This window comes from Eufriesea mexicana, unplaced genomic scaffold (genome assembly GCF_001483705.2).
Source record: "Eufriesea mexicana isolate 0111107269 unplaced genomic scaffold, ASM148370v2 scaffold1049, whole genome shotgun sequence".
In the NCBI taxonomy this organism is placed as follows: Eukaryota; Metazoa; Arthropoda; class Insecta; order Hymenoptera; family Apidae; genus Eufriesea; species Eufriesea mexicana.
Genome location: NW_016909187.1, coordinates 166,061 through 187,804, shown reverse-complemented (window position 1 = coordinate 187,804; position 21,744 = coordinate 166,061). Strand labels below are relative to the sequence as shown.

Sequence of the window (21,744 nt, the reverse complement as noted above, 5' to 3'; positions counted from 1 at the left end):
TGGCACGAAATTAGAATTTCTCTTTAGAAATCGCTGATACGCGAGCTCCGCGGTATCGTTGCATATTCGCCGGTAACCTGTCTCCGGTTGACACTAGCAATCAGCCACTGTTGTAACAAGGAATTATCGAGATTCTTGCCGCGTAAGCTCGCCGGGATTCACAGTTAGCTTCGGTTCATAATTGATATCGCGCTAACCTGCACACCATAGTCCGAGACGTTATACCTGGTCGTGAACAATTCCCAGATCTGTCAATCTCTCGGTGCATCGAACAAGCGTTCAGTTTTAACCGGTCATTTAGTCTTGTATCTCTGTTTCGCTTAGTCTAAGGTATTTATGAAAGTTTGCGGAATTTGTATGAATTATTTCACTCGCGTTAAAACCCGCGTAAGTTTATTCACGTGACGTGCGACTTGGCGCAGTTTGGCACAAGAAACTCATGACGAAATGGATTCGCCGTTACACCACAAGTGGTTAACCCATTGCCATACAGTGACGTTCGGTGGACGTCATCTGTTTCATATGTAAACCATTTTAGACGTTGACGTATATGAGACACAAAGAACTGTCACTCACCAGCCGTTTGTTTTGAAAGATTCCCCATGCTACAGGACTATGTACCGACTTATCATTCGATTGCGTTACTTAACTGTTCCCCGCGAGTGTTGTATATCAACCTCGTTGTGCGATATTTCGTTCCGTTTTTCAGCTTTCATAATTGTTCGTAATTGAACCGAGTTAAGTAGCACTCTTGCCAAACGTAAATTGCTAATTGCTGAGAACTCGGGTTACTTCTCGAGCAACAATTCTTTTCTTTCTTATTATTGCATTTTAACATTTAGAATTGAATAACATTTGGAAATGAAACCAGGGGCCAACCGTGAGTGACACGGTCTTGACTGTCATTCGACTGTCAATCAAATATGAGTAACGTGGTGACCGATTATTCAAACGATGAAGTTAGAGAAGATGGAATATGTTCTTTCATGTCTGTTATATTATCGCGAATCGATTTATTGTAGATCCAAAGTAGATTCGTGACCTTGTTTCTAATCGTCTGTTTGAATTACTTAGCCGAAGACAATTAGCACCGCGGTTATGCGACAGCGTTATTGATTCTCTTTCTCAACACTTTCTACGAAAAGTAACGGAACGCGACGAAGAACCGGACGTCTGAATCACTAGTCACGATGAACGGCTGAATATCGCTGATGAATGATTCATTGAGAAATTAGCGGTATTTAAATATTTTTCAAGCACCCGACGAAGATTAATGTTGCAACCGTGTGCGATTGCAGGGGGTCCAAAGCATAACTTTCCTCGGGATAATGCGAAGCCTGGAGAGGTTATCGGGTAGCGATCAAGACTGCGATCAGGAGATGTATATCGACCTGGACGACGCTTCCGTCGACTCGCTTACCGGAAAACGCAGTCGCCATCATGTCGTTGGCGCGGAGGTAAGGGCTTTCCTTCTATTTTCGTCGTAATTAAGTCCGACACGCTGATAAAACGCGCTTCGAGACCGGATGAATTAAATTCTACTTAAGAGTGAAACGGTCTGTTATACTCGTTGCTTACTGCTGCTACGTGGATGTGTGATTTAATAACATGGAGGAAAAATCGTACAAGTAAACACGTGGATGGACGATGACGAAGTCATATCGATGTTTAGCGATGTATAAGAACGGAGTTGTACAGCACGGGACAAAATGATAGCACAGCTTATGATTTCAAGTGTTTCTCCAATAATTTGCAAACGATATATCTCGGTACAGAAAAATATTTCGTATAAATCAAACTTCATTTTACCAAAATTATTATACTATACGGTCGATAAAAATACTGAAAAAAATTAATATCTTTGGAATATATTCATAAATATGGAACAAATATATAATTTTCCTTTGAACAAATATATTATTTACCTAAGCTTGTATAGTTAGCCGGATTAACGTCAACCGATTTGACCAGATTTATTATATCGGTTATTGATATTTGGTAACCGGTTAATTACCTCTTTAATACGCCACACGAAAAATATTAAACCGTCGATTATCGATTTTTTGAATTATCATAATTATTCGTAAGCCTACTCGTGTTATTAAAGTGACGCATTGTATGGCTGCGTAATATATAGAAATGCTAAAAATTGTGGGATGTGCTATCATTTTCCCGTACTGTGACACGTTGCTGTAGCATTGTTTGTAAATTCATGTTGAGCAAGCTTTATCGGCGTGTGCCGATCTACCTGTCGAAGATTGGACGAATATCTCGATTACGATCGGCAAATATCGTGCACCGGCACGAACGTACAGAGCATTCGAGACTAATTGACAAATTCGTGCGATTTACTTTATTCGATGCTGGAAAACTCATTCATAAAGATGAGCGGGTTTCTCGTCAATAATAACAACGGTCGATATCTGAGCGAGACCGAAGGTATCAATTATTAATACCATTAAAGCGGTGCATGTGTTTCATATGCAACGTTGAACCGTAATCACTCCGCGGCATGTGAGGTTTACGTATGAAAGAAAATACGAAGATAAAGTTATCGCCATTCGAATTCGTAAATGTCCCGGACAGTTTACGTGATTATTTTAAGCAGAGCTCGTAAAAACGTAAAACATGTACGGAGATAACGATGCGAAATATATTTAGAGTAACATTCAAGTGAAATCTGAAATTAAAAATATTCTTTTCCTTCTGGTTGCCATTTATTGACATTCAATATGTCCGACGAGATCCGTCGCGGCTTACCGATCATTTCGCTTCCACGGTCAGTCCTTCCACGAATCGGTGAAGCAACCGCGTTATCTCCGTTCGATCGGTCGGGGACAATGATTGTCATAGTTTCAATTTAATTAACGCGATTGATATACGAATTAAAGTGTCCGCGTAAGTACCGGTCGCGAGCAGGAATAAGACTAGATTAACTTGCAAATGAAACGCAAACTTTAAAGTCGATCGCTCTGTTCCCCGGAGACGTTACCAGTGGGCGTATCGACTTTTTCGAGACAGAGTACTCTGACAAGGAATCTGATTATCCTGACAGGCGACAAGCCTGTGTGTAGCAGTAAATAGAATTATATAGATATCGTGGCAATCTTAATCTTATCTGTTACGTTACGACAAACTCGAGTTTTCAGCGAATATTAGAATACAGTTCGTTACGTAATTGCACGATTATTAAGTACATAATGAAAATACGTCGATGAAGCGCTAAGATGGACGAAGTTTCGTCTTTGATGTATCTCGAGAAAATCGCATCCACGTCACAGGCGAATAAGGCTTCTTTAACTCTTTGGGGCACGCTGGGATTAAAAGTGTCCCACTATGCATTACGATGCATCGAAAAGGTGGGACACTTTTAATCCCACCTCGAAATATCGCAATAGCTGCATGCGCATATGTTTATATTTCGCCTTATTTACGTAAAGCAGTTGGTAATACCTTCGATGAATATTATAAATGCATTCGCTCGTGTTGGCAACATTTAACACGCCAGTACTGGTTCATCAATTGTTGCAAGTGGAACGTTTATCCTGACAATCTTTTTTTCCTGGTTTTATGTGAAAAATCGTGAAAGTAAGTTAATTTTTATAGAAATATTTCATTTAAAACGCAATAAAATTTCTATGCAACATGGGTCTATTTTATAATCTGAAATCCCGTGCCGCAAAGAGTTAATCGTCATTGTAACCAGTATCGGTTATTAAAACTGAACAAAGGTCATCGAATATCCCTGATAAAGTTAGTTTTTCGCGCAAATCTTTTTCCCATCTATCGACGCGTAGAAATTCAGCAAATGCTTCACGATCTTCCTTGCATTTATTTTATCTCTTCTATTTTCTTTTCTTTTTTTTTTATTTGTTTTCTTGGGGTATTCATTTCCGGTCGCGAAGTAGCTCTTTCGTAATACGGGAATGGCGCGAGAAAGGAGAGGTTAGCGAAATAATTGGAGAATGATACGAGTGGGATAGCTAGCGAAGTTAAGGAAGTTAATGGGTGTTTTTGAAACGATTAAAAAGGTGGGTGAGGAGAGCGACAGCAGTGGCAGCGAGAGGAGTCCGAAGCAGGCGAAAAGAAGAAATCGTGGAGGACCACCGACGACGAGGAGACGAAAAAGTGGAATTTCTGCGCGGGAAAGGAACCTCAGGAGGCTCGAGAGCAACGAGAGAGAAAGAATGAGAATGCATTCCCTAAATGACGCTTTCGAGGTAATTTTCCACGCGTTACAAAATACCTACGATCCACGACCAGCTTTCCATCGCATACTTCGATCTACGTCTCAAAACAGAACACTGAAAATCGACCATGAAAACAGTTCGGTTAGCCTCAAGAATTAATCTTAAGATCTCAAAGTCGTCTCATTAGCGATTTTCTATATATTCCATTCGAAGCTTCTTACGATATACTTGAACCTATATTGTCCAACAGACGATGGAGTTTTAGCTTGAAAAATTAATCGCTCGATTTTCAAACCTATAACACATTTCTGAGCTTCCCCTGACATGTCTTAGTCTATATTTTTAAACAAAATATTAAAAATTGGCGACAACAGAGGTCACTTGCCTTCTAAATTGAATTACAAGATCTCAAAGTCTGAAGATATATTACATTCAACAAAGTAGCCATTTTCTATGATTTGATTTGAAGTTTCCTTCGACATACTTTAACCTACGTTTTCAAACAGATGGAATTTTAGCTTGAAAAATTAATCGCTCAATTTCAGAACCTAAATTCTCACATATTCGATTCGAGGCTTCCCCTGACATATCTTAGTCTATATTTTTAAACAAAATATTAAAAATTGACGACGACACAGCTCAATTACTTCCAGAATTTAATTACAAGATCTCAGAGTCTGAACATATATCATATTCGACAAAGTAGCCATTTTCTATGTATTCGATTCGAAGCTTCCTCCTACATACTTGAACTTACGTTTTTAAACGGATGATGAATTTTCACTTTGGAAAATTAATCGCTCAATTTTCAAACCTATACCACATTTCTAAGCTTTCCTTGACATGTCTTAGTCTATATTTTTAAACATAATATTGAAAATCGGCGATGACATAGCTCCCTTACTTCCAGAATTTAATTACAAGATCTCAGAGTCTGAACATATATTACATTCCACAAAGTAGCCATTTTCTATGAATTTAATTTGAAGCTTCCTTCGACATACTTGAATCTACGTTTTCAAACAGACGATGAAGCTTTATCTTGAAAAATTAATCTCTCGATTTCAAAAGCTAAACGCCATTTTTCAGATATATGATTCGAAGCTCCTCCTGACACGTCTTAGTCTATATTTTTAAACAAAATATCGAAAATTGGCAATTACACAGTTCATTTAGCTTCAGAATATAATAGTACGATCTCAAAGTTCAAAGTTACGTCACGCTTGTTAAAGAACTTGTTTTCTACACATCCGATTCGATTTTTCGTTCCATGTCACATTCTGTTCCCTCGAAGGCTCCACGTTCTCTCGTAACTTCGTCCAGTTATAACATCTCCGATTCCTGATCTTCCATTTTCAGCCCACTACTCTACCATTACCCACGTCGATACCAAATCCCATTTTTCGAGCTAAAGGTGTCCCGACGTCGTAACTTTATCCGTGCGAGGGCTACGTCCTAGCACGATCTCGGTATTTCATACACCCAGTGGCTCTTTTCGCCGTATTTCGCGCAGTACTCCGTTTCAGAGCAATAATAGAAACGTAACATCGTGTAGACGTTGCCAGTGCCGGATCTGAGAGGAGCGTGGGCGATCCGGGTAGTGCTTGAGATCTTATTCGAGGGTGAAGACGCGGAGGGTTGTGAAATAAGGGAATTCGAAGTTGTAAAGTTCACGTGGTGGCTCGTTGCTTCGCCTTAGGCGAGTGTCACCTATTCCCGCGGCGGTAAATTCAAATTTGCGAAGAAAAATAGGAAACCTCGAGGATACGGGAATAAAAACGAAAACGTAGAAGCGGATTCACAATTTTTAAATTCATCAAATTTCCCATTCGTGCCATTTTTCTTTCCCTCTTTCTTCTTTTTTTTTCATTTTTTTTCTTTAATAAAATTCTGTATATAACTACGGCTTCTATGACACGTACGATGTAATTGAAATGTCGAATTTATCGACAACAATGTTATCATTTTCAGCAACTGCGCGAGGTGATACCACACGTAAAAATGGAAAGGAAACTCAGCAAAATAGAGACACTTACGTTGGCCAAGAATTACATAATGGCCCTGACAAACGTCATATGTGAAATGCGTGGCGAGGAGCAACCGTACACGTAAGTAGCTTTATCAATCCGTACGTGGGTTTGTTTAACGAAAGGAAAACAAAAGAAAATAGGGAAAAATCGAAACGGGCGGGACAAAGGTGCACGTAACCGTGGAAGGAGATAAAATTGGAAAGGACAAAGATAGAGAGTTTCGATAACCAATAAGAGAGAATAGTGGAGTTTCTGCGACGAATTAGTGACACGTGATTGACAATCGAGAACACCGTGCAATTTCTCTTTTACCTCAATGCTCTTTGTAATCGGCGATAAAAGTAATTCGTCCATAAAGATAATACCTGTACAGATATTCAAATTTCGTATTTTAAAGCGACACTTGCAACGTCGTAGTCTTCGCGTTCGGTTTTAACACGCGTTTTTACGCGCGGGAAAAGTAGGACAGTCGTTGAGATATCTTTCCACGATATTTTCTTTTCACCTCGCCCGATGAATTTGTCACCTCGTGACAAGCCACTCCGATTACTCGAAAACGTACCGCAAATGGGCGATTTAAATATTCGCGAATTTCGTTCGATTATTCCACGAGCCGTGGGGCTTTTGCAACAGGCGTTTCGAATGTCGTACACGTCGACATAACCGAGTTAGAGTACAATGTCCGATTGGCATTAAACGGTCAAAGATACACCGCTTTTCCCTCATTTTCACCGTTCTTTCAACGCCTCGATGCTTTCTCGTCCGTTGCACCCGCATACTTGCATATTTCCAAATATCTCGCGCCTTTCTTGCCTATCGTTCTATTCCATTAATCGAAAAAATGGCACACAACGGTACGAAGTGTCAGAAAAGATCGCGTGACTGTCGAAGACGTGTCAAAAACCAGTATGAAAGCGAATAAAACGCGTGTAACTCGGTGTGACGTTATTTTCTCGATAAAACAGCCGATGAAATAAAAATAATCGTTTCACCTATTTAGACGAATTTAAATGTCTCCATTTTTAATGTCTCCGAGACAAGTGCTAGATTTCGATGTTATCAACGTGTCATTTAATCAACGTACGATCGTTATCGAAAGAAAATTGAAGTATACGAAGATAGGAACTAAAACGAAATTTTCGTAAGATCGAATACTACTGTCCTTCAAAAATCTATAAACCCTGTTACTTTTCTCAAATTCTACATACGATACGTGAAACGATAAGAACGTAACGAAAAATACGGATTCAAAGATCGCAGAAGCGATTTAACACAGGGCAAACGATTTTATCGTAACGAGTAACCAAAATAAAAATTAATTCTGATTAGCTTCTCATAAAAATTCCACGAATTTATTTTTAGAATCTGAAAATATCGGAACCATTAAAGATACCTTCACAACGGAGCGAGATAAATATTAAAAATTTTAAATATATTAGAAACTGCATTGCAAACGCACCATAACGAATAATACGTATGAAGACCTTTTCGCGTGAATTTCTACACGAATGTACGCGTAAATTCGGAAAACCTCGATTTTCATACGGGAGTAAAAATTTGGTAAAATTCTCATAGTCGTTAGATGAACCCCGGCTTTCTTTCATGGACTGCACATAACCAGTGCCGTGACGTTATTTTCTAATTGTAAAACTAACGGCAAGCAATGGTTGTTAATACGCCGATGGAAGGTGTGCATGCCAAGCAAATTAGGCGAACATTTCTATTCCGATCGTACGACGGTTTGCAGCCGCGAATCTCGCGTTTCACGGCGTTCGATTGCGTTCGCCGAACCCTAAATGGCGCGATCGGGATGTCTTCGTTTGCCATCTTAATTCGTATTTTATCGCGTTCGGACGTTCCGTGTCGTACATGCGTTAATCGACCGCGTTCGAGATAAAATGGAATATTATTCGTTATTATTTATTAACGTTAACGTTCGCCGATATCGAATCGACATTCGAAAGTGAAGGCAGCATTTTATCGGCGACCTTTGCTTTATCCACTGTCGGAATACTTCTCTCGCCGGTATTATCTTTCTTGCTGCCCGAGTAAACTAACTTCGATTAACGTTTCGCTTAATTTTCGACTTCGAGAAACCTTTTGCATCCAGCGTTCGTCCATCTCGCGAATTTCGACGAAAATATCAAAAATACAATTTCTTTTTTCAAAAATCTTACTCACCCTTCGCCATCCTGTCCTTCCTCCCCTCGAGTGCGGGTCGATGTCAGGATCCATGGCCAAAGGATCGATGCCAGGCGCGAACATCCCTCGATCGGAGAACCTGCAATGGAAAAATCGCGTGAGCGTCGAAATTATAAGATAACGTTTGAAGATAACGCGCGAGATAATGGCATTCTGTAAGCCTAATTGCATCATAGTCGTTGAGGTTAAAATGCAACGTCGGCAAATATCGAACGATATCGAAAGTCGGTCGGCTGACACGTGCAGACTAAGCTTCGCGATTTGAAACATGATCGAGGGAAAGAAGTATAGCGGCATTTAGCTAATCGTAAATTGCGAGTCGTGTCTTTGGTATTTGGTATGGTGTTTCGATAATGGAAGGAACGTTTGCGGCGTAACGCGAAATGGAAAACTGGCCATAAGAGAGAATTAATTAAGAGAAATTTGAAAGTTCTCGGTTGACGAGATAAATCGGGGCAATTCGATTTATCTCTGGATGATTGGAGCAGAGCCAACAGCCTGTCTTCATCGCGAAAACAAGACTCATCAACGGTACATTGACTAAGGAAACGAAAGATAGCGATGCTCTTTTTCGCGTTTGAGTTTTCCGTTTTCTCTTTCTTCCGTGCGAACGTCGCGAGTCCAAGGTAATTAGTTGCACCGTGATTCATTACGTTTGAAACGGTGTCGTATCGTAATATGTAAATAACATTCGTGTAGCACGGTGTAAAAATATCCCACCTCGCGAGGATAAATAAATGTTCTCAATGTCGAGCCAACGAGACTCGTTGGAAATCATTTCCAGGGGAGTAACACGGCGTCCAATTTAATCCAATTAAATCTAATTTCGTCTAATTTAATAGAATTTAACGCGATTTAATATAATTACTGCCGAATCTGTTAATCACTGTGCTGAAACACCGGAGGAAATTTTATTGTAAGTAATCACTTCGGATGCTGCGAGGTTTGCTGGACCGTGCAAGAAAACGCGTAATTATCTGCTTTAACGTTAGAGACATACGAATAAATGTTTGTGATAAAATTTGAATAACTTTACAAGCTATAGAGTGTCGCATTTTAATTGGAAATATATATTTTATAGGAATTTTTATTTTCCTTCCTTTTATTTGCCTTCCTACATTTTTATTAGCTATTTGTAGTATCGTCTCTTTCCTTTTTTCTCTCTGAGGACTAAATAAAGCATCAATTGTTATAAATGTCGAATTTTTCTTCTTCACAGAGAAGTAGGTGCAATTTCATCGGTAACGAAATGCCGAAGATCGTAATTAACTTGGGAAAGATAGACATTTTAACAAACAACGTTTGCATCTCGTTAACCCCATGAAATCATTTAACGTCGCATGCAATATTTCCCTATATCTCCAACAAGCAAATAAACTACTCGAACATTTTACATTTCCGATAATTCGCGCTGCGTGTACGATATTCGCCTGGAAAGCAAAAGACCGTGAACTTTATATCTCGCACGATTGAACGCAAAAATTGCAATTATGTGCGTGCACGCGGCATTTAAACGAGCCATTACATTTAAATCGTTTCCTCGTAAAATAAAAACCAAACTAACCGGCTGTCTCTATTCATGCACTACTCGAAATATCAATATAGGATCGCCCACTCGGATCATTTATACCTCGCGATAAATCATCCGGTGTTTCCGTTCGCCAAAGGCATCGCGACGTTAAATACCAAACACTTTGCCCGACGTCTAATCGAATATCGACAACCATAACCTCTTAATCACCTCATAACCAAATACCACGATTATACTATGTACATACACCGTGACAAGTCGAGTGACTTCGGGAACGACGGTAAAATCCCTGTCACTGTTATAAAATCCGCGAAAATAATTAGCAAAGGAACCTCGATCGACTCGAACGTCGCGGTAACTAAATTTATAACACGGCTGTGTATGCCGGTAATTAAATTTCGATCGAACGGCACGCTATCTGCCGGGATCCTGCGACAAGTAAGAGGCATGCGACGAAAACAGGGCAATTAAAATAACACGAGACAATTGAATTTCAGATTCGTCGACGGCGAGTGTGGCTCCAGCAGCGGTGACAGCACAGGCCAATTAGAATTAAGTGGCGGTGAACAACCGGAAGAGGCATCACCGGCATCGATGCACGAAACCAACAACAATAGTCTGCTTCACGAAGATCTAGAACGCAGGATACCGTAGCTGGTCTAATCGCGTCCGAAACTGATCGATCCTCGTTCGCCAGATCCCCGGTTCGACGAAGAGAGACGCTGGCGAGAGGCGTCCATCGGAGGAAAACGAGATCCAGAATCGAAAACGGAAGAATCGGCCACGGATCGAACTTCGTGGAACAAACAAACGGGGAAGAAGAGAGAGAACGGGAGTGCGAGAAGGAAGAAAGAAGAGACGAAGCTTCGTCGAACCTGAAGATAGCGGGGGAACGAGTGAGCTAAGAGAGACTCGTCGTCGAAACGGTCGTTAAATAGCCAACTCGTGATTTATCGAAGAAGATGCAATTCGGCTTTTACGAAATGATCCGTCCAAGGTCGACCTCTGGAGATCTTTCGAAGGCCAACAAGGTGCGAGGTTGACAGAGAAAGAAAAAAAGACTGACTTCACGGCCAGTCCCGGCCAGAGAATTCTCCCCTCCCTCTTTCTTTTTTCTCTCCTCTCTGTCGCGATTATTTCTCTCCTTTTTCTTCTTCTTTTTCTTAACCTTTTCTCCGGTGACATCGGCCGGTTACCTTGAAACACCTCGATCTTTCGATTACAGGCGACGCCGATGTAAAGTGGCTGACGCTGCACACTCGTCGATCGTACCATCGCGAATCCGTACCATCGTTGTGCCCGTTTCCAATGTATTAGTCACGTGCCAAAGGTATTCGAACAGAAACGAGAGATACAAGTAAAGGTCGACGACGTCGAGGTGGTTCAGTCGATTCGAAGCGATCGAAACGGATCGAAGGGGAGAGGAGCCTGTTTCGCGAGCTGCGCGAAGTTGGCCCGGTTGCTCGAGCGGACTCGAATCGTGTTCAAAATGGAGGATGATTCGAGTGGAAGGTGCTGTAGATTGGTTGGCTGGAATTTTGAAGGATCTCGAGGTCGACGCCGTAAGATCGGATCGCATCGACGACGGTAAACGATCAGAGTGCGACTCGATGAGACAAACGGAAAACAAGGAAAAAAAAAATAAGTAAAACAAGTGTGAGAAACTGTGATAGAATTTCGTATTAGAAACCTCGTTTTGCACATCGTCCCGCGCGCGACACCGTGCTAAAAACATTTCCTCTTTTTGTTTCTTTGTGGTAATCGTCTACGGTGTGCAAGTTGGAACCGAGGACGTTTGTCAGGCCGGAAGTGGCCGTCGAAACGACGCTGCGGGGCAACTACGAATGAAAAATGTGCAAGTGATCGCTGCAAAGGATAATCCGGTTCGTTCAACGCGGTTTAAGCATCAAACGGAACACTGAGCTTAGAAATTGTCCATCGAAGTTCGCTGTTACTGCCGCTGCGCGAGTAGATAGAACGAAAATATATAAGACAGAGGGAAAGGTTAGGTCAGTGGCAGTAAGAGTGTGGCGAATGGTTTGGAAGAATATCGGAGATGATAGACGAAGAAGCAAGAAGCTCCGTTTAATGTTTCGATCGAGTAATAAGGAGCGGGCGTAAGTATATCCGAAGACACGGACTTCGAGGAATAACGCGTACCTTAGACATATACATATTATATATATCTATATATTAATATATACGTGTGTATTAGCACGTTGGTGATTAACGCGATGCACGTTAATCGCGAATGTGATAATATAATAATTTACTGTATTATCTCGAGAACGGGGGACCAGAGACATCGACTTAAGTTACCAGATCTCGCTGAGAAGCGAGATTAACTCATCGACTAGCTTCGTACGATCGATTCCGCGAGCTCTCTGAACTTCTCTCTTCGGTAAAAGAGTAGGCGATGCATTTAATCGGTACATTGTTCACGGTCGATGCACGAAACTAGTCGCGTACGATTTTTCTTCTTCGTCTCTCGCCTTAAACTCGCGGGGTCATTCCTCCATTTCTCCTTCTCCCCTTTCCTCCTCCTTTTCCACCCCCAAAACCCTAACCCGCGTTTACCCGGCACAACTTTTCACTTTTTCCGACTCGAGCGTGAACAATCGCTTCCTTTCCGACTTCTTTTCGCGTGATTACTGTTCGATTGCGCGTAAAGCGATCATCGGGCATAGCTGAATTCTCTGCGTTTCCAGTTAACGAACGGGTTTCCGACCAAGTGAAAGTAAAATTACCGGAGGTGAACGAATTTAACGAGAATCCGGATGTTACGCGTACGTCTGAAAATTGTGATACTTGCCTTGCGCTGGGAACAGCGTTTCTATCGAGAAGAAAATAAAGAAAAGGAATTAGAAATTTTATAGACAGTCCACGGCCGCGGCCAGGACTTTTGCTAGCTGCTAGAAAGTTCTGGAAGCTGCGTTTTCGTATTAACGTTAAACCTACCACGACGTAAATCCTCGTTTTCCAACTTCTCTTTCAAAATTTCGCGGCCAACGTTATTCCTCTTCGAGTACACGTATAATCTTTATCTTTTCTTGTTTCGTTTATTTCTTCGATCCTTTGCGATGCGTCCAGTTGGGCCTGACAGCCACAACAATGGTCCCTCGCGTTTTAATTTAATCCGAGAAAAGTTATGGCGACGTTGATGCGTCATCGATTTGAAAAATGTTGGAATAGAATGTTAAACGCGACTTGGATCGCAAAGGACGAGGATTCTGCTCTAGTTTTAGATCATTTAGATCATCCATGGATCATTCCACTGATCGTGGTAGGTTTAACGTTAAAATGGCTTCGACGATTCGTCGATGTCGCGGTTAGGTTCGTCGAAGGTTCAAGAAAAGCTAGCTGTACACGTACTTGAATCTACGATGAGATTGGGTACACGATTCTAGTGAAACGTTTACGCTATTTCGTATGAAAGCATACATATATCGAGCCATATATGTCCAGAAGTCTCTGTCGGTTCTAGCTACGTAAATTCGTGATGTTTCGAATGGCCTGAATATATTAGAAACTCGTAGCAGTATCGGATCGAAATTCCACTTTTTTTTTTACCGTTAAAACCGTCGAATCGTCTTCCTTTTATTAGTCTTCAACTCGAAAGTTTCGCGAATACTTCTTCGTTAACTTTCTGCGAAACTTAGCTCTCCTGGCGTGTTGTGGAAAATGGGAAAAGATGAAGAAAAGAGGGGACGAGCTACTCTAATTGTTACGATATCTTTCGTTGGTACTGCGATACCTAAACGACGGATAGAGGAAAGAAAGCTATAGAAAGTTGATATCGCCTCCATCGAAATCTAAATACAAGCGAATGTTGCATTAGCGTGTAAAGCTTCCAGCTGTTTGTCGTACTATACGATTACCGTTTAAGGCAAAAAGTGATATGCACGTCGAATCCTTGGTAATTAACGCTGTTGCACCGTTTTTTATCCGATACACGGGTAGAACATTGAAAAAAAAGAATGACAGAATTAGTTTCGTATTAATTTACATATTTCGTGTGAAATGTTGTATCTGTTCGTGTACTTCGACGATTTTCATATACACATTTTTTCTTTGCCTTTTTATTTCCTTTTTTCCCCTTTTTTTTCTCACGCATTTAGTTATCGCGGAAATAATTGCACACGTTACGCAATAATATTCATCGTTTGTCCTGAATTACTGGGGATTTACGAGCATACGCACGACTAAGTACCATAAAATGCGAATAAGTATACAGAAAAAGAGTGTATATATACTTCAGTTATGTTTCTATGTAGTATATATTATGTATATGTACACACATACGCAGAATTATCTATAATACATACATATATATATATATAGAAATATATTTTCTAAAGAAAGAGTTTTATAAGTGACCATATTCTGCATACGTGTTTGTGTGCAATCGTGTGTGTACACCCACAGCGGTTGTGCGTGTACACACGTATCGTCGAAAGAAAGAGAACGTAAGAAACAATATATGCATATGTAGATATACGAACGTAACGGAGTACATATTACGTACATTACATCCGATTCAAAAGTACACGATCAACTATTTCTTAGCCTACTATATGCACAACAGAGTTCGATTTAAATTCTACTTTCTAGATACAGAGAAAGAGAATTGAATTATTTTTTAAATATCCGTTCTGAATGTTTAAAACGGACTTTATTTTTTTTTTTTTTTTTCTTTTGTTTGACAACTTTCTGCATTTTTATCGTAACGTGAAATGCAGCCATTTTAAATTTTAATAAATATTAAATTTAAATGAAAAATCACAGTGAAAAATAGTCGACGAATAATTAGTTATTTTTCTACGATATTCAAAAATAACACGTATGTACATGCAACTGCGTTATTTTTGTACTTCATTCTGCCATTATTATTTATCCAGAAGAGATAAATTATGTCGAAATTTTCTTTGCTATTAGACTCAGGGAGAAAGAATCTCTACGAACTCGATCCGAATTCATAAATCAGCTTAAGCTAAGTTTACTTTTCGAATAGCCGAAATCGTTCGTAAATATTTTCCTTGCGGTTTCGCGAACGATGAATTAATGCTTTTCAGCTTAGAATAGTGATCTTTATTTATTACTCTGCCTAAATTGCGTAGCATAGAACTTCGCGCGAGACTATCTTACGGATCAATGACTCGGAATCACTGTTCTACACTGAAAACTCAATCGGATTCGTCGCGTCCATCGGTGGCAGCTAATAATCACGAGAGAAAAGGAAAGAAGGAAAAAACGAGGAAAGAATATTCACGGTAATATTTTCATAAAATGGAAACTCGGTACGAATAAGCTCCTCGTATCCGCGATATCTGAGAAATAATCGAGTGTGTACGCTTAATCCGGATGTAATGCACGAGCACGCAGAGACACGTGTGTGCGGCGAGAGTGTTTGTTTGCGCACACGTACATAAGCATACGATTAAATAATAGACACGAACGACGCGAGAAACGGAAATGTATTGTCTTACGATGATGAGTCTCAAATGCGGGAACTTCCTTTCGCGTGTAAGAAACGATACTAAATTATCGCGGCGTTAAAAGCGTTTAGGGATTGATATCTCGTTTTCATTAGGATAACGTATTCGTTGCTAACTCCTCCTCTAACCCCTTTCTTTTCTTGCGTTCGCGTTCGTTGGGAAAACAACGGGAGAACAACCATTCGTGCAATCTTGAAAACCGAATTTAACATAAACACTAGAAGATACGACGAAGTTCCACGCCATATATCTCATGGTTCTTAAACGTTATCGTACTCTTTCGAATGAATATAACGATCGAAGCTAACGGTGATACACATTTACCATCCATTACACTTTCATACTCACGATCAGAATTGCATATTTCAAGAGAAACATATTCCTATGCCACATATTAGTTTGTATCGCGCACCATATTATTGTTATCGCTATGATTATTCTACGATTTGTATTATTATTATTAATTATTATTATTAATATTATTATTAATATTATTAATATTTTATCGCTATAGTTTAATGTCACGTTAGTACAATTCTTGTCATTTCGAGTCGATCGACGCACCACTGCGTACCCTTTCTTTCATGATGAGGACGGATCATGATATTATTTATCGCTAACAATCAACGGACCTGAGTGAAAATAGCATTCGCGATAGAAATCCACGCGCACAATAACCACATTGCCTCCATCTTTTCGTTCAGCAGCCGAACCACTCGTCGGCCATTATGGTCTTCTACTGATCCGGGTCGAAAAGGACTTTCTCGTATTATTTCAGGACCACGTGGTACACAATTTTTGCAAATTACTAACCGAGCAGTTGTAAACGGAATTACAAGACGGAAAAAAGGAATTTGAAGCGCGATAGTTCACTGACGTAGCTAGGAGAAGGCCCTTTTGGAGCCACTTTTCACGCGAGACACAATTTTATTTTTCGACGATTCTTTATTTATATTAATTTAGTCATTTTTGTTAGTCGATTAATAATTAGTGTTCAACAACCATATTTATAACCATTGTCGACGATTAACGACGCAAATGTATATCATTTCATATAATTTCTAAATAATTTCGCTAGCTTTACCGTGAACATAAAAATTCCTGACCCATATTAGTAGAAGACCTCTTTGTAAGAATTCATTTAGCGAATGCATGTCTCTTGGCCTAAAGGGAAACCTGAAGACGGCCTAGGTTTATGATGGCCACTTCATTTAAATGAAATTTTGAGAAGGTCGCGAATGTATTCCGCAGATACTCTCATTACACTCAATATGTCTAACACTGGGCAAACCTTAACATCTGATTTCTGTATTAAAAAGCTCAGTACCTGAACACTTAATATCATCTACTATGAGCATCCTGCCATAAGCATGGCTGCAGAATTCCAAGTCCTTAAATTTTCTTCCCACATTATCTCTTTTTGAAACTCTTTGTAATCAGTGCAACAACAAATCATTCGTTATTAGCTCTCAGCACCTCCCATCCTTGATATTGTCCTTATCAGTATAATTGGAGCTAGTGGTAAAGACTACTCTAAGGCTATTATCTATGTTAATTAATCCTAAATGCAATATCCGATATTCTACTTCGTACTCGCTATTAGCGATATAATATTTAATGCTCCCTATCCTAAATTATTAACCCAGAAACTCAGCATACTCCCATAACCGATAATCAGATCCGCGAAGCCTCATAACCTTATGCAACTGTTACATCTTAAAGCCTTCACGAGACACGTAACCATCCATTTCAACTGTAGTTCTTCGCTTTAGATTAACTCACCACCTGGACTTTATGTTTTCTCTTACTGACTGACCTCTAGCCGTGAGCCACAGGACGCATAACACTCGCCTAAACGCAGCAAATACCGATATCGGGCGTCCGTGTTTTTCACACTACCCTTCGGTATGCCCGCAAACCAAGCTCACTCGAGACTACGTTTAATATTGGATTTATCCCAGCCAATTAAGAATTTCCCTATGGTTTTGAGATCATATCGATTCCCTATTTGTTTTTCGGATTCGCATTCCTAGTAAATACGCCTGGCTAGATCCAACAAAGTAGAATTCTTACACGAACTACTAACGAGGAATTTAATGGACGCAATCATCTCACTAATCGAACTGTGTGATAGACATGCAGTGTATCGCTAGTACTTACCACTGTCCTTAATAGTCACTAGGGTCTCTGTGTCCAGGATCTCTGGGTCCAGGGTACCTCTCTATTCAAATGCTACAGCCTCCATGTGCGTCTTCGTATTCCGTCGTCCCTTTTCCACCCAGACCACTCGTTCACTATTGCAAAGTCACACAGATCACCGAAATCAACAAAAATCACCTCGACTGCCTTCCGCGGTCCTTTTATATCCTCTTTACCCCCTCTCGAGTCACCGTGACGTCGTACCTTGCGGACCTCGTCACCAAAGTCACATCTGCCATAAGGGCGAGCCTACCGACATACACTTTCACATACACCACATACACCCTCTTAACAGTCAGCATATTCGCGGAACACATCTGCAACCTTCTCGAATCTTTGCCGTTTAAATAAACACCGTAATCTTAGGCCGGCTTCAGGCCTAGCTTATATCTAGTTTAGACCAAGAGACACGTATTCGCTAAATAGATACTTACACTTTATTAAATAAGACAACGTACGTCCTCTCCCAAAATTAATCGTAACTGCTGGACGAATCGACCGACATCTCTTCCCGTTTCTATTACGAATGCTATTTTGTTCAGGTCTGATAAGGAGTTACAGAATTTTACTAGCGTACGTACATAGACGAACGGGGGAAAAAGAAATTTGCGAACACGAGCAGAAGAATACGTTGATCGAATTTGTTATACAATAGGGTATACCGTAATCGGCATCTTAGAACTCGAAGAACTTCCGGAAGGGAAAAAGAAGAGATATTTTAATCGATATTGTCCCTCGATTCGAACAGCCACTATTCATCTAACATTTCAACACGCATAAGACACTCGCCTCATATCATTTACGATGTAAAACGGTATGGAAACGAACTTTTATAGCGAATCAGTCTCGTTCGCTGATGTTACTAAGGTACTTAATTTCTGAAAATAACAGGGTGCAATTTTCTACGGCATGTATTCATCTTAATGTTGTATAGTTTCAATGGAACTCTTCATGAAGTGTACAGAGGAAAAATTTACTCCGAAATCGAATGGAAGAAGCTCGAGGAAATTTGAAAGTAACTCACGAAAAGAGAATTCGTAGCTTTGAGCGTCGATTTTGTTTGAAACGAACATGTAAATCTCATCATTAATATGTGAAATGAAATGTAACGACAAGATATATTACATAGAAAACTTTGACGACGTTCTAAAGATTGTATACAGCGCTTTAAATATACATATACGTATACATTTGTGTACAAAACAGAAATATAAGCCTCCTAAATAAAATGAGCTGGCCTCTGCAAGCCCTGTTTTACGTAAAAAAATGTCTTATTATTTTGAGGCCTCTTTTTTTCAGAAATTAAAAATTAAATCAGTATTGCACGTTATCTTTGGTTTGGACATTTAAAATCACGCCTTGAATATCTTCCTTAATTATATCCGAAGTCAACATTTCATTTATCAAGCTTCCTGCTTTACAAATTTAGATAAAATTTTATTTAAAATAATTAAAATTATTGTTTACCAATTTTAAATAAAATTTTCTAAGCAACCTCTGTGAGGTGAAATTTATGCTAGTAGAAAAGACGCCTCGTGTTCCTGTTAATTTTCTCAAGTTCCTAACCTAATATTTCTTCGAAAAACTTTTGAGATTTTGTATTTATCGACAATAATTTTTTAATTTGTTAAGTATTATTGAAATACTTTAAATATATTTACACGACAGTATAAACTATTAAGGTTTGTGTTTATATATAACGAAATTAATTACAAATGTTATTTCCTATTAGGTTATATTTGTATTGAAAAAAACGAAAATTTGTTTCTTATCCTATATTCTATCTTATTATGTTAAAACTTTTGTTCTTTCTGTTTATATTTTTTCATGATGAAATTCATATTAAATTTATATTTAAAATTAAATTGCAAGAAGATATTTACCTATTGTTACATAATGCCTGATAAAAAAATAGCATAATTTATATATAATTTTATACATTTTACAAAATTAACAGAGAGAATAAAATACCTTGGATGAGATACTTGTTATTTTAAAATATGCCAATGTTTGAGATGTGCTATTTTTTCTCTCAGACACGGTACATTCTTTTGGATATATAAATCCTGATACCTATATTATAAAATATTCTAATCATACCAAAACTTTTAAATTGTTTATTAGATATGACACAAAACTCCAGTATGATAAGTTTGCCAAATGACAAAATGATATTAAATGTTGCATCAAACGATACTTCTTGTGAAAATGATTTGAATCCATTATTAGCAAAAGAAAATAACAAACAAATTACAAATATGACAGAAAAACAAATCATTGAAAATTTATTTTTATCAAGAAATCAACAACACTATTTTTCTAATGGATTTAATGAACATCTATCAAAACTGGTTGATCTCAACTTGTGCAACAGTCAACTTCATGATTTACCAAACTACCTAAATATGCTAAAAGGATTAACATATTTAAATTTAAATAATAATAATTTTGTTTCTCTCCCAAATGTAATCTGTGAATTATGTAACTTGAAAAAATTATGGGCTTGTGAAAATCAAATACAACGAATTCCAAGCAATTTAGGTAATTTGACTAACTTAGAAATTTTGTCCTTAAATATGAATCAATTAACTGATCTTCCAAATTCATGTGCAAAATTAAATCGATTAGAAGTTTGTTACATCAGTTGCAATTTATTTAAAAGGATACCAAAGTGTGTGGCCAAAGGAATGAAAAATTTGCAAATTCTTGACTTCTCTCAAAATTGGAATTCAGAATTGAATATCTATCCCAGGAGTGTTAATTTAACCATGTTTTATGCAAATGGGAATAGTATTTCCCCCTCATTTCCAAAATGGATACTGAGTCCCAAGTATAAAAAGCTCCATACAGTGTCATTGAATGACACAAGATTTCGAACATTCAATTTACCAAAGAAGTCAACAATATCCTATGTTAAAAGATTATCAATGAAGCAATGCAATCTTAGTGAGGTATTTCTTGAAACCATAATATCTGGAATGATAAATCTTGAGGAACTGACAGTTGGAAATGAAAAATTCAAATACCAAAATTATTTTCCAACCATGCCCATCAGGACAAAGAAGAGACCATCTAGTTTGAAAGAAATTGATATGCGTAATACAGGGCTTCCAGTAGTATGTGAAATAATAAATAAATTTGTTAATCTAACTAATATAAACTTAAGCTTCAATAATATTCACTTTTTGCCAGAAGAAATTTGTTCTTTGAAGAATTTGAGCAGGTTAATAATGGATAATAATAAATTAATGAACCTTCCTGAGAAAATTGGAGAATTAATGTTGCTAAAGGAATTAAAACTGCGCCATAATCATTTGAGCAGACTGCCTGACAGTGTGAAATTCTTGAAAAACTTGGAATATATGGATCTGTATAATAATGACTTTGAAACAGTACCAGAAGTGATACTGAACTTGCCAAAACTGAAAGGATTAGATCTTGAACAAAATTACTTCCAGACTGAAAATTTGTGGGTAAGGACATAAAAGGAGAACAGCTTCATGGCTGAAAGTACATCAAGTTTAATTTAATATTATTCTGTTGAATATTTTATATAGTTTGATAATTGACTTATTCAACAGTTTGCTTATTTTACAAAAGATTAACAATGGACTTTCTGTATTAATAAATCAAATCAATAGCACACTAGGGATCTTTGTTATGAACATATGAGAGAAACTTTGAGAAACTATTGGTTGGACTCCTTATTTGGCTATGAATCCATCTGTGGACGAAAAGAGTGTCCATCATTGGACAATGAAATTAATTCACCATCATCGTTGAGATCCTATGAGAGTAATTTCTCAGCAGAGAAACATACTTTGTGCTCAGTGTGAGTTGAAATTGAACTTCTTCTTTAAATCTAAACCATTTAAAGATTTCATTCCTATGAATATTTTCTTTTAACAAAATATTATTCTCATTTTAGATCAGAAACGACATATAATGAGTTGTTGAAAGAACATTGGGATACCTCAGAAGATTCGAGCGACGAATTTGATCCCCATGGTAAAGTAAAATTATACAAACTTAACATTGGCATTACCAAACTCATTCAAAATAATTGGTTTCACTTATTCAAATATATATATATATAT

The 21,744-nt window shown here is 38.5% G+C and overlaps 2 protein-coding genes across 2 annotated transcripts in view; both read left to right on the top strand.

Moving 5' to 3' along the window:
• The first annotated feature begins 1,328 nt into the window (after positions 1–1,328).
• Positions 1,329–11,393, top strand: LOC108547479 (class A basic helix-loop-helix protein 15). Its single transcript, XM_017900029.1, has 4 exons — positions 1,329–1,457; positions 4,032–4,220; positions 6,162–6,298; positions 10,451–11,393. The coding sequence occupies exons 1-4, from the start codon at positions 1,329–1,331 to the stop codon at positions 10,605–10,607; spliced, it is 612 nt and encodes a 203-aa protein (XP_017755518.1). The 3' UTR covers positions 10,608–11,393.
• An 8,380-nt stretch (positions 11,394–19,773) lies between these two features.
• Positions 19,774–21,744, top strand: part of LOC108547482 (leucine-rich repeat protein soc-2) — a 2,761-nt gene continuing 790 nt past the window's right edge. Inside the window, exons 1-3 of the mRNA XM_017900032.1 lie at positions 19,774–21,120; positions 21,289–21,479; positions 21,576–21,655. Of these exons, the coding sequence (XP_017755521.1) occupies positions 19,774–21,120; positions 21,289–21,479; positions 21,576–21,655 (1,618 nt within the window). The remainder of the gene's footprint in view (positions 21,121–21,288; positions 21,480–21,575; positions 21,656–21,744) is intronic.